Here is a 13074-nt window from a genome sequence, read left to right on the forward strand (position 1 = left end):
TTCTGTATCTTATTAATATTTTAATAGACAATTAATTCATAATTTTTACAAATTCATTCATAATAAGCTAAAAATAAAAAAAAATTGTGAAATTTTCCGTCATTAAAAAAATTCTCTCCAATAGTTTTAAATTTCTCTATTGGAACGTAAAGGGACAACAACTACGTTAAAATTTGTTATTTATAATTTTTTTGTAGACTTTAAATGAACCAAAGACAATTTACTATAATTACAAATAGAATTTTACTCAATAAAATTGAAATTTATAAAAGTCGTGTAACATAAAATGTGATTAAATTTTTATTGATTTTAAAGTGAATTAAATAATATTAAAAATAATTAAATGGTAAATGTGCAATATCAAATTACATCGAACCATATTGTTGGAGACCTGAAAAAAGAGCTTTAAAAAAAACTTTTTTTTATCTTTTTTATTTTACTACAAATAGAGAAGGTAAACATGAGTCAATTTTAAATGCAATTGAAGAGTTGACACATGAAGGTTAGTGTTGCTGAATCAGTGCAATTAATTCACGATGTATAATAAAGCATTAACAACATTCAACAATAACATTCAAGAGATTGTATTAAGTCTTAAAGATTCCTGTTTGGAGAAAGTACTTTATTATCGCGATGAAGGAAATGTAAGTCAATCAATGACATTAATAGAAAGTTGAATTTTAAATTTAAATCATACTTTTTAGATGAATATAGTGTTGAGCATCTATGCACAGGAGAATGAGGAAAAGTACGTCATACGGTTTAAGAAAATATCATCTGACTCTAGTAAGTGAATAGGAAATATACAAATATATATATTTATAATTTCATTGGCAAACAAAACTAATTCAATTTAATGTTCGGCTGTCGTCAAATTAAGTGCTACGACAGAAAAAACTGCTTATCTCATTAATGCCGTAAACAGCTCGTTTTACAAAAAAAAAAAATAGCGACTTTTATGATAAAGTTTTTTTCTTATAAGATATCACACAAATTGTGAACATTCTTGTATAAATGCGACATAATCATTTTGCTTTACTTTATGACTCATAAGTTTACGACTGCTTTGCTAGGTCATATTAGATTGTAATCGGTGTATTTTTTTGTTTGGTTTATTTACTTAACAGTAATGATTCATGCTCTTTGTAACTAATTCTTTTCGCCGGTTTGTCTCACATTTTATTCATTAAATAATAAACTTTTTATGACTTTGCTCTGAAATATGTTTATAGACTGTAAACTGAACGGTTTTGAATGAATATGTTTGGATTGGCATTAAGTAGGACATGATTTAATTTGTTTTAGATATTATGGTCTATTTTTGTCTTAAGGATAGGAAAAGTTAGAGTTTTCAAAAAGATGACTAGTTTATATGATGCCTCAAGGGTTTTTGGGGGTCCTTTACAGACTTACTTAGTCGTACAGATCAATTGTGGTCCATAGTTTCCCTCAGATGGCGCGTAAAACTGGCTCTATTGTTGACTTCCGTCTGCCAGTCTTTTTTGGGTCCTAAATGCTCTTAAAGAAGCAATACACAGAAGGCTTTTAGCATTGAAATTCGGTCTCAAGCAAATGTGGCTCTTAAATCGGGATACCACCTAATTCAGCCCCAAGTTTGAGACTCAGATTCTCTTATGATTCATAGCGAGCAATATTTCCCTTAACTAATTGTATCTCAAGTTCTATACAAGACAAATCGAATCTAAATGACCAATAATTGTCCTCAAAATCAGACATGCACCTAGTCTAGTGTTGTCCAAGCTCTGTGACACCTAATTTTTATGGAAATTAAATGAACTGTGTACAGTTTCGGCCGAGATTCAACATCATGTTGTTCCGTGGAGGAAAAATGTTTGCACAACATAAAACTAGTCAATTAAAAACCTGCACTGTCTTGCGGATTATGAAATTGTGCCTAAACTACATTAATAGCCAACATCCATTCCTATTCAAGTCAAATTTACCATCAATTTATTTGTCACAATTCAACATCCCATTTCTAACTTTATTATCTTTTCCTTTAAACAGCCGAAGGGAACTTCAACGATCATAAACATGAGCTAATGTCCTTCATCGTTTTCGAAGAATTACTGCAAAAGTACTTTGATCACTTTACCGTCGTGCCAAAAATAGTTTTCGTAGATGTCGACATAAACGCATTGAATGAATTTCTAATGCGTGACCGACCCGGTAAGCCCAAATTCTTTATATTTAACATTATTATAACAATTAATGTGATTTTCATGATGTTATGCTATTTTTAATACAAAACTATAAAAGCTGTACGAAGGAAAAAAATTATTGGATATAACTATGGACTTGTTTATCGAGATGTGGCATTTTTACCGAAAGAAATTTACATCGGTAAGCCAATGAATGGCGAGTTCAAGGATTCACCAACAATTTGCATTGAAATAAAAGTTAAGCAAGGTTATATGATGGACGAAGATAGCAGCACGCAAAATTATGAGATAAAAAAGTGTCGCTATTGTTATTTCCAGGTATGACATCAGTCAGTTAGTGTCAATTTATGTTAATTAATTTAAATTTTCATATTTTCAGTATTTAAAGTTAAAGACATCAAAAATTTCCAATATTTCACAATACTGCCCAATCGATTTATTCTCAGGTAAAGCTGACCGAATGAATCGTGCAATAAAAGGACTTTTTGAAAATCCACAAAATAATCTTAAAATGTTTCAAGACGGCAAAATGGTCTATAATGAATATTCGCCTGATAAAGGCTCACTAAAGCGTATAATGAAAAGCCTTTTTCCGGATGTAAAAAGTGTGGATAAGTAAGTTAATAAATTCAAATTTTTGGTTCCTTCTTGTTCCTTTATAATTTATTAAGCTTCTTTCTTTCTAATCCCACAAATAGGCAGGAATTGTTACTAATAAATTTAATTCGACGGATTTTAATTAAAGATTTTACTTGCTGTGATATGAATGTTGATGTATGTTCTACATATGAGTGTAATGACGATGTTCATCTTAGAAATTGTCATCCTGAAAAGTACCCACAACTTCCGAAAAATTGTATTTTGTATAGTATTTTAAAAGCACAGCATTTAGTGAGAGATAATTTTTCAATTATGGAATATCTTGAGGATAATATAAATTGTGAGGATGGCTATGATCAAATTATACAAGACTATAGGATGGGAAGCACAGCTTTAGATTGTTCTGTTATGGTCACATTTCGTCATATTAATGTCAATGAGGATTTTGATATTGAGAGGTAAGTTGAGTATTTTAATTATAATATAAGGAGTTGGTGTGGTTTCGAGTGGACAAAAATACGGTAGAACTAGACATTGGCTTGTCATTAACTGGTTTTTACGTATTTTTGGTCCATTAAGGAATTAAAAGCTTGATGTATGTAAGTCTGAGGTAGACTTAAAGATGAACTCTGGGAAAATGAAATTTAAAGTAGTTTTTGGGAGGAATTTAAAAGCAATTCAGCAAGAATGACTCACTCTGAATAACATTAGTGATGTAAACTCAATTGGACCGTTTGACGGCTATTCGACTGGTTTATCAAGTTCCATGACCGACAGTTAGGATCTGCTATTCAGATCATTAAGAATTGCAGAGTTCAAAATTGCAGTACAGCGATTATTAATTGTTTGATGAGTAAGAGTGAGTCAAACCTTTGTCTTCAGTAGACTTATGCAGTTTGACTCATAACTAAACTTACGATCGCTTAACTGCATCCTGTTCCATTTGGGAAATTAATCAATAACAATCTTGATCTTATAATTACATTAACAATTGGTATTACCAGGTTAAACAGAATAAACTCAGTAATTTCGTGGCTTTCCAACTTTTCAATCAAGAATTCAACAGTGGTAATGCTCTTGATTTTTCAAGGATTTTCCCAACAAAGTCATTTTATCTCAAGTACTTAAAAACCTCTCATTGAAGTCAGCTGATTTAAAAGATTTTAAATAATTTATAAATGGATTTTGAAGTGCTTATTTTTGAGAATCACGTTATTTTTATCAATATTGACCTTAAGCTCTCGAAATATTCGTCATTAAAATTCGTTAATTACCTGATAAAATTATGGCAAAAAAATGATAAAAGTTTCATAATAACTGACGCATTATAGCACATTGACTCACAATAAATTCTATTCAAAAGTTTCTTATCATTAAATGTCATGCAAACTTCTTAAAAATTTCGTAATTTCTTTGCTTACGGACATCCAATCATGACAAAAAATTGGCTTTCCTTTTTCACGCTGACAGCTCATTTTGAATATTTGTTTTTTTCAACTTTAAATGAACAGTAATTAAAGCTACAAAATTACCTTGAACCAAATGTCTTAATCACTCTTACTACCACAAATCCTATAATTAATATATTTTGGAAACAAACTGACAATCTTCTTCTAATCGGATTGAACAAAAAAACTGAATAATTTTATTGGATAATTATTCATAATTAATCAAAAATAATGTAAAAGAATTTTGTCAGAATTGTGTGTCATGGGAAATTGATGTGCTGTGAGGAAATGTTGGACAATTGAATAGAAAATTTTGTTTGTTTTATGTATGAACATGATGTTGTTTGAAGCATTGCGCAAATTTATAGCATATTGACGATTTTTGATACAATGAACTGAGGCCTCACAGTTTATTGACATTGTTTAACTGAATTAAACCGAGTTAAATTCCAGTCAAACTGAAGAGGCTTTGATGGACTCAGCATATTATTAAAAGACCTGAGGAAGCTTCATTAAGTAAGAGTTTTAAGTCTGAATTTGAAAATGGCAAGATATCATGAAAGGGAGGTTGAAGAACTCATGAAAAGAAGATGTCCATCGAAACATTATTGGATTAGGAATCAGGAATTAGTAAATTGTAACTAGAGTATTGATAGAATTGATGTATGATAGTTGATTATATATATAATGCTTGAAAGGCCCAGCCTTATGAGCTGGAGGCACTGCAATTTAAATCTGTTGTACCACACCCTTTAGACCTACAGTTTATAGTGGGATCCGAACCACTTGCAATAGTTGATTAAATAAGATCTTCATAATAATAACCGTCACAGATTAGTTAAAAGCTAGCTGCAAACTAGTCAGCACGAAGTAATCTTTGCTATTCGGTTACTTAACAATAATGTATTCAATTTTCTGGTCATTAGAGAGAGAGAGACATTGGTCGCTGGTGAGTTCAAATACAGGGTTAACAACATTCAATGCTGTTGATCGACATACAGAATCTTATTCTCGTTCTGGCATCTTGACCGACATCAAACTAAAGAGTTCATATTCTACTTTAATTCAAAACTTACAATATTGAAACTAAATGTGTCGAAGAAACTGGTAAAACCATATTTATTAGGGATAATTCCATAGAAATCACCATAAGAACCACACATTTCACATTAGAAATATTACTCTGATTACAAAATTTTATGGAGGTATTTAGGGGGTCGTTCAAGAATTAAGTAATGCTAAAAATTGAAAGAATGTGAAAGAATTTGCTTTAAGATTGCTTTCTAAGGGAGGTTATGAATCATAATTGAACTGTCCGATCAGCGAAGTGAGTGAGTAAGCCTTAATAATAGGAATGAAGCTAGCCATCACACAACACCCGAACAAACCCCCAAAAACCACAAAAAAATTAAGGGTATCGCAATGAAAAATAATTTTACCTCAGACTTAATGTATTCAAGAAATTTTCAAACATTAATTTCAATTGCCAATCATATCCAAAACAACAAAAAAATCTAATTTACCCTTAATTTCATCCATACAGTGATAAAGTTTTCGATAAAAGAAATTACATAAAACTAACAGGACCAACAGGATATTCGCATCATTTTATTTCAAACGTTACAGTTGTTGACCTAGATGAAAAGAAAGACTCGTTTGCACATTTTCATAAATATAAGAAACAATACCAGGAAAGTAAAATCGCATATTTGGAATACATAAACAGTATGCAACATGTTGCGTAATTTATTTTAATTTATTCATATTTTTTTTTTACACTCAAACTAAGTACAATAGATGGAAATTGGAAAAAAAGACAAATTTTTTATATACAATAATAAAGCATGAGTTTCCAAAGAACCTTCAAACTTACTTTTAATTCCCTATTATTACAGGATTATCCTTAACAACAAAAAGGTCGTAAAAAATTTCAGGAAAAAAGAAACGAAAAACTTTTAATTGTTTTATAATTTGAGATCAATCAAATGCGATAAAAGTCACTAGAAAATTACCATACAATGTGTTGATTGACATGGCACACAAAAAAGCCACAAATTACTCAACCCCTCAATCGAAATATGACAAAATATGATGAAGGAGGAGTCGTAAAAAAATGTAGAACGGAAGCGATTCATTGGTTTAATCTCTGTATTGACTTATACGCATGTCCATGAAGATCTCTCACGCTGTCTCTTATTTTTCCCATACAGTAACAGGTCGTTGCATTCGTTTGACAGCTATTAAAAGTTCAAATCAAGGCTAAATGGATTCATTTACAGGAAAAAAGTTAATGCAATTTAAAAGGAAATTAATATGAATATGAAAATATTAATTATATAAAGTAAGTGTTGTAATCCTTAGCTCACCGAGGTTGTAAAAGTAAATTTATGCCAATGATTAAGAAGAAAGCATGAAGAATTATTTTAATGCGGGTAATTCACAATAAAAGAATATGCTCTCGCATGATTGTCCAGTATTTCACCTTAAAGCTTTATTACCCTCTCGTTTTGTGGATGGCTTTTCACCGAGGCATTTGAATTTATGAATTTCTTTTTCTCTTGTTTTGCTATTTTCATGAGTATTCTAATTATTATTAGCTATATAAATGGCTTGGGATGTCTGGCGAGGGGTTTTTTGGGCTCTTTTTTCAGCAGTTATTCAAAATATGTGAGTAGTCAAAACTTTGCAAAGTAAGGAAATAAGGCAAAATTTAATAGATTAGCTGCAGTTGGCTTAAATCTAATAAATTCAAAATTAATGAATTGGTCAATGGGGATATGGATTGATGATTAGTTCCTACTTCCTTACTTCCTTACTTCCTTTGCTGGGGTGCATAAGGGCCCATAGAATTAGGTCCAATTAGGGTTTTTAAACCTTGGGGTCGAAATAAATGTCATATCGTGTGAAAGTACATTACGATCGAAAGATCCTAGTTCCTGTTGATTCAATAAGCATCAAAGGGAACAATCAAACCTGTTAAGTGTTTTATTCAACGTTTTCGTCCCAGTTGTAAGAGAGTTTCAGTTAATAACGTTACAAGAATCAAATATCCTAGCCTTTAAGCTGTAGTTGTCAATTAAACCATTCAGACTCGATTAGAAAGCATTTTTCATTAGTTTCAGTTCAGTTAGGGTAACAGAGTCTACCATGAGAAGGTTGAGGACAGGGTTTTTAAAAGCAGAATCTTGTGTGTTTTGAAAATATGTCACATGTAAAAATGTGCATATATGAAATATGTGGCATATGTGTACACATCCTGTAAAATAGAATATGTTGTAACAATCCTGATTGAGGATATGCGTTTGAATTCGATAAGCTTTGTGAAAACTATTTCTTACATTTTGAATCGTACCTTTAGATTTCATAACTTAAACCATCCCAGAAGCCACATGGTGTTGGAAAGGTTAGAAATCCAGACCATGATTGACGTAAGTCCGGTTTGAGGCTAGATTTCGTTAAATTCATACCAGGCAGGATCGAAAAATTCACCTTTTCTACACCGAATACATTCCAGAAATCTCTCATTTTTAACATATTTCTCTAAAATATGCTCTTTCTCTGGTCTAAATTCACATTTCTTCCTCCATGCTCAACGAGCTGAAATACTATTTTTTGATAATATTTCTTTACGTTCTTATTGTATGGTCAAATAATGAAAATATGAGTGTATATTCTCATAGCAGTGCAATAAGCAGTTAAAGCATTGTAATGTACACATTTTCTATGTTCTGATCACCTGCGGACTTGATTGTATCCAAAATAAAAAGAAAATTTCACCTCATTCTCTCAATTTTCTTCTTCTTCCTTTTTTTTATTTCGGTTGTGCCTGATTTTATTTGTGTGCGTGAGAAAATTCCTTGCGTTTTTTCCACTATTTTCGAGCGAAAGAAGCTAATGCCCAAAAAAAAGTAAAAAGTCATCAAGCAAAGCTTACACAGTTTCATGACGACCAGTTGTGCTTACACATTTTTGCTGTATGAAAATTAATTAAAATTTTTTTTTTTTCTCCTTTTTGTGGCTCTTACATTTGCCTGCTTTGGCACAAAAGTACAATATTTCTTTCTTAACATTATATGTTTTTATAGATTAAGAAAAATGTTAATTGGACAGAATTAATGTAGTGACGGAGTAAATAAAAAAAAAGGTTCGCTACTCGTTAGTTTATTTCATCTTTGGACATAAGAGCGACTAGTCGGATATTTTTTTTGTCGTGAATAAAAAAAAGGAGAAAAATTTGTTTTTTGTGAGATAAAAAAAGAAGAAATAAAAAAATTTTTGTGTAAAGTTTTAAATGCAAAAAGTTCAAATTGGATTTTGTTGAACGCAAATTGGAATCAAAAAGAAATTATTTTTGTGGATTACAGTTCTATAAAAAAATTTTGATAGAAAATGGTAAAACTGAATAAATTAATTAATTATTTTTTCAAAAATTTATATTTTTGCGACAGCGGTGACAAAAGTTCATGAAACTATTCACAATTTCATGATTAAAATGCATTTTTCAGAACAGAAAAAAGCACTTTTATTTTTGGTGCTTAAAGTAAAAACTTTTTTGCTAATTTAATCAAGATTTTTACATTTTTGTATAATAAGAAAATAAAACTCGGATTGTCCTTATTTTTAACTTACTTTTTATGTTAACTCATATCTCATAAAGCATGCCAGAAGTGCATTTATGCGACATTATTTCAAATACTCATGTGAAAAAGTTTTTTTTTTATTTTCCGCAATGAATATTCATATTTAAAAGTTGCGATGCGATCGAAATTCTAGTTAAAATAAAAAGGAATGCGATAGAAAACGCAAGACTTAATTTTCACAAAGTTGTGCGACAGTTAAAATACAGGAAACCTTTATTTTTTCTTTGATTTCATATCATTTGATTGACTTATGGCGGACATAGAACAACAAAAAAAGTGGCTAGAATGAAATCAAACAAAACCTTGGAACTTTTTTTTTCTAGTTTTTCCTTTAAAGAGGGGAAAAAATAATGAAAATCTCTCAAAAATGTAGCGAAAGCTTTATCGATTTTTCCTTACTTGACCATTAATTTGCCTTTATAATTTTCTTCGAGCATTCTTCTTCTTTTTCTTTTCTTTTACTTTACTTTTGTGGATTAAGACTAGTGTAGACTGGAACATTCACTTTTTCCGACTGTTTGATTAATTGTTTGTTTTCTAGACGCTCATTCAAATTAATTGATTTTGTCAATAGCATGAACATTTTAGGGTGACTTTTTGACACAATTTCATAAAAGTTTGACTTGCTCAAAATATACACGTCGTGGAAAGTCTGGGAATAATGTACCTAGGCCTGCGTGATTGTATATTCTAGTTCTGGGTCAGATTTTGTCCATTCCGATTTGAAATCAGAGTCACGTCAGTACATTAGCTGCTTTTTATGAACTTTAATACTATTTTGGTAAAATAAACAAATCATCATCATCATCATAAGCCTTTCAAGCTAAACTTATTGAAATATTGATAATTCTAAGTTTTGACAAATTTCTTAGAGTCAACTTCAAGCTATAATCCATCCTAAGTCGGCCTGAGGCTTGATTTGCAGCTTTTTCTTTACTTTGTGCTTTGGAAAAATCCAAGTCAACTTCTTAAGAAATTGACTTAGATTTTCCCAAAAAGCACAAAGTTAAAAAAATCCTGCACATCAAGCCCTAGGCCGACTTAACTGTGTCCTGAAGTCGGATTTCATCAAATGTGTCCTCTATTCAGAGTCATGCTGACCAGGGGCTTGATGTTCAGCCTTTTTATGCCGTATGTCTCTCAAATTTGTATCAAAAGTCAACTTGAGTCTCGTTTCGACTTGATACAAAATCCGAGTCAATTTAGAGCTCTACCTTGAGTTCTAGAATGTATTTTTACAATTTTTCAACATTAATAACTAATATGACATTCTATTTTGAATGAATATTACAATTGCTTAAACGACCTTAGACTAATAACTTGAAATTGACTAAATTGCAAAGAGATTGAGTCAAGAACTCTGAATGCTCTATTATTGGGAGAAAGACTGTCACATGACAGCAATTGAGGGGCATATTTTTGATATAATTGCTTCATGTTTCTCCTTACTAACATCCCAATCTTCAACGTCTAATCTCTAATGCGCTCTAAGCAATATTTACCATGCGTCTATTCAACCACAAAAAATTTCCTTTTTTTTCTCATTCGACTTACAACTTGTTTCATTTGTGGTGTAAAGAAATGAAAACAAAAAGAAAAGTCAAGCGACACACAATTTTTCTTCATTTCACTTCTTATGACCACCCTTTATGTTTCACACAATATTTTCCTGACCCAAATATGAAAATCACGACGCTCAACTCAATGGATTTGTAAAGTGAACATAATTCCTTATTTTTTTTCGCGATTATAATTGTTGACTGGATGTTATGTTTATGGTGTGTACATGTATGTACAATATTTTAAGAGATTGATGGTATAATTGTTGTACATTTTCCGTTTATACTGACCGAATGCCCACATACTAGAACAAATTTGTAATTTTCTGTATTTTCCCATTACTGCTCCTTTATTTTGGACTAGTTCGTCGTAACTACCATCATACATATAGGAAAGCAACACCATGAAACATTACATATCATTTATGGAAGAAAATGAAAAGAAAAAAAAAATTTTCTTCTGTTTTTTAGTTCAATGCACCGTTATCTTGATCCGAGAAAATGTGTGGCTTTAATTTTATGTTTTTTTTTTTTTTTGCTATATGTAAACTTTTTTTTAACCACTCTCATTTTGATTGTAACTGGCATCGAGTTAAGACATAAAAAATTTATCCTTTTACAATTTCAATTCATCATAAAATTATCTATTAATAGTGAATTAAAGGACAGACAAAACAAACAAAAAAAAAGTTGAAAATTTTATAAATTCTACATGTTTTTGATCATAATCTTCATTTTAGTGCATTGTGCTTGACGCTCGCAAACAGTAAAAATACAAATTAAAAGTTGTAAAAGTTTTAAGAAATACAGGTATTTTTAGTGATGTACTGTTGACAATATCGGTGTTGTGACTTAGCTGATTTTTATTTGTTTTTTTAATAAATTTTTTACTCTTGCACACTCAAATGTTGCTGATTCATTCATTGGTTGATGTTGCTGATTACTGACTGGATATGAACTTTTTAATTAATATTTTTAAATATTTTTAGAAACTGCTTGTGATAAACAGGATTGATTGGATAATCTATTAAATTGAGACACGTGTTGAAAAGTTATCAACAAATTGAAATTCATGAAATTTAAATCAAATTGGATTGATTTTTGAACTTTTAAGGAAATTGAATTGGTTTTAAAATTTGAATGATTCCTTAAGTTTAATTTATTTACTGATTTTACTTCATAAATTTAATTTATGAGAATTGATGTTGTGTGAAAATTTCCGTGATTTTAAATTGTTACACTGTGACATTAATATTCATATGAGATCCTTGATAGTATTTTCCTGCATAAATAATAATGGCACATTTTTTAAATTATTCAATTCTAAGTATTATAGTTAGTTTCACATCTGAACTATTTAAATTAGAATTTAACATGAAAGCTAGGCTGTAATTAAAGTGATGAATGGAATAATAATATTTGATGATGTTATTGAGTTTCTTGAATCAAATAATGATTCAAAAGGCAGAAATTGTTTAAGATTCTTCATGTTACTAATCCCTAAAAATTAAGATTGCCAGAAATTGTTTGAAAAAATCCGGAAAATTTGAGTGATCTCAGTAAAAAATCGGGAAATTTATGAAAAATGTAACGAAAATTAATCTTGTGTGATTTATTTGAATATTACCGACTATTTTTGAGTTGTTGAAATCAGGACAACGAACAAAATTTTATTAAAATTCGCAACAGCGAGATTGTTCCCATAAAAAAAGGAAGAATTTGAGAAGAATTCTGAATGGATTCTAATTGAGATTACAATTTCCTAAAACAATACTTGTGAATCATAGCTCGAAGTTGAATCAGATTTAGAATGGGAAAGTCAACTAAACTCCATATAAAATTCAAGTCCTTGAGAACTTAGTAAATTTATTTCACAAATTCTCACGTTACTCAATAAATCAGTAGTACATACTTACACATAAATTTACACACCTTAACGATAGGCTTAACAATTAATGAATTCACAATAAATTAAATACTAAAATTCATTTTTAAGCTGTTTAGTTTCGATTCATAATATAAAATGTGATTTGCTTTCTAATCATACTATTAGCTTCATGCTAAATATTGACTTAGTATCAATATGCATCCCTTAATTAGTTCAATTGATTAAATTAGTTCAATTAATTAATTAATTAGAAAAATCAGCTCCCTTAATATTCAATATCCCAAGTCATTACACAAGATCAACCATTAATAACGCAAGTAGACAAAAATACGTTTGAACTAACAAAAGGCAATCTAATGTCTAGTTCCAATATATTTCTGTCCACTCAATAATTGATACAGCAACATATTTAAAAATGGCACTGAACTCTAACATTATTATTTCCGCTTTTACAAGTTAATAAACCTTTTTAGAATTCAACCAATTTTAATTTTAATTTTAGCACACTTAGAGCTTAAACGAATGGTACTAAAATAAAATCCTAGCCTAAAAATAACTAATGTGGAATAGCAAAATAAAATTAAAAAATGTGAAATATAAACTCAAAAAATCTAATTTGAGTAAATTAAAATGAAAGTTTAAAGTTCAATAATTGTTGTTGATGTTTAGAGTTTAAAAAATAATAATTTTCGTTGTTGTTCGAGACGATCAAAATTTTGTGCTCAATTCTCGAATGGCTATACATAATAATTTATT

The 13074-nt window shown here is 30.0% G+C and overlaps 1 protein-coding gene across 1 annotated transcript; it reads left to right on the forward strand.

Moving 5' to 3' along the window:
* The first annotated feature begins 208 nt into the window (after positions 1-208).
* Positions 209-6091, forward strand: Ipk1 (Inositol phosphate kinase 1). The gene is made up of 8 exons (XM_070650232.1): positions 209-346; positions 450-644; positions 705-786; positions 2029-2190; positions 2281-2501; positions 2563-2798; positions 2882-3241; positions 5775-6091. The coding sequence occupies exons 2-8, from the start codon at positions 537-539 to the stop codon at positions 5974-5976; spliced, it is 1371 nt and encodes a 456-aa protein (XP_070506333.1). The 5' UTR covers positions 209-346; positions 450-536; the 3' UTR covers positions 5977-6091.
* The last annotated feature ends 6983 nt before the right edge of the window (positions 6092-13074 follow it).

Source organism: Chironomus tepperi, unplaced genomic scaffold, assembly GCF_022539635.2.
Source record: "Chironomus tepperi strain 1889 unplaced genomic scaffold, CSIRO-AGI_Ctep_v1 contig_445, whole genome shotgun sequence".
In the NCBI taxonomy this organism is placed as follows: Eukaryota; Metazoa; Arthropoda; class Insecta; order Diptera; family Chironomidae; genus Chironomus; species Chironomus tepperi.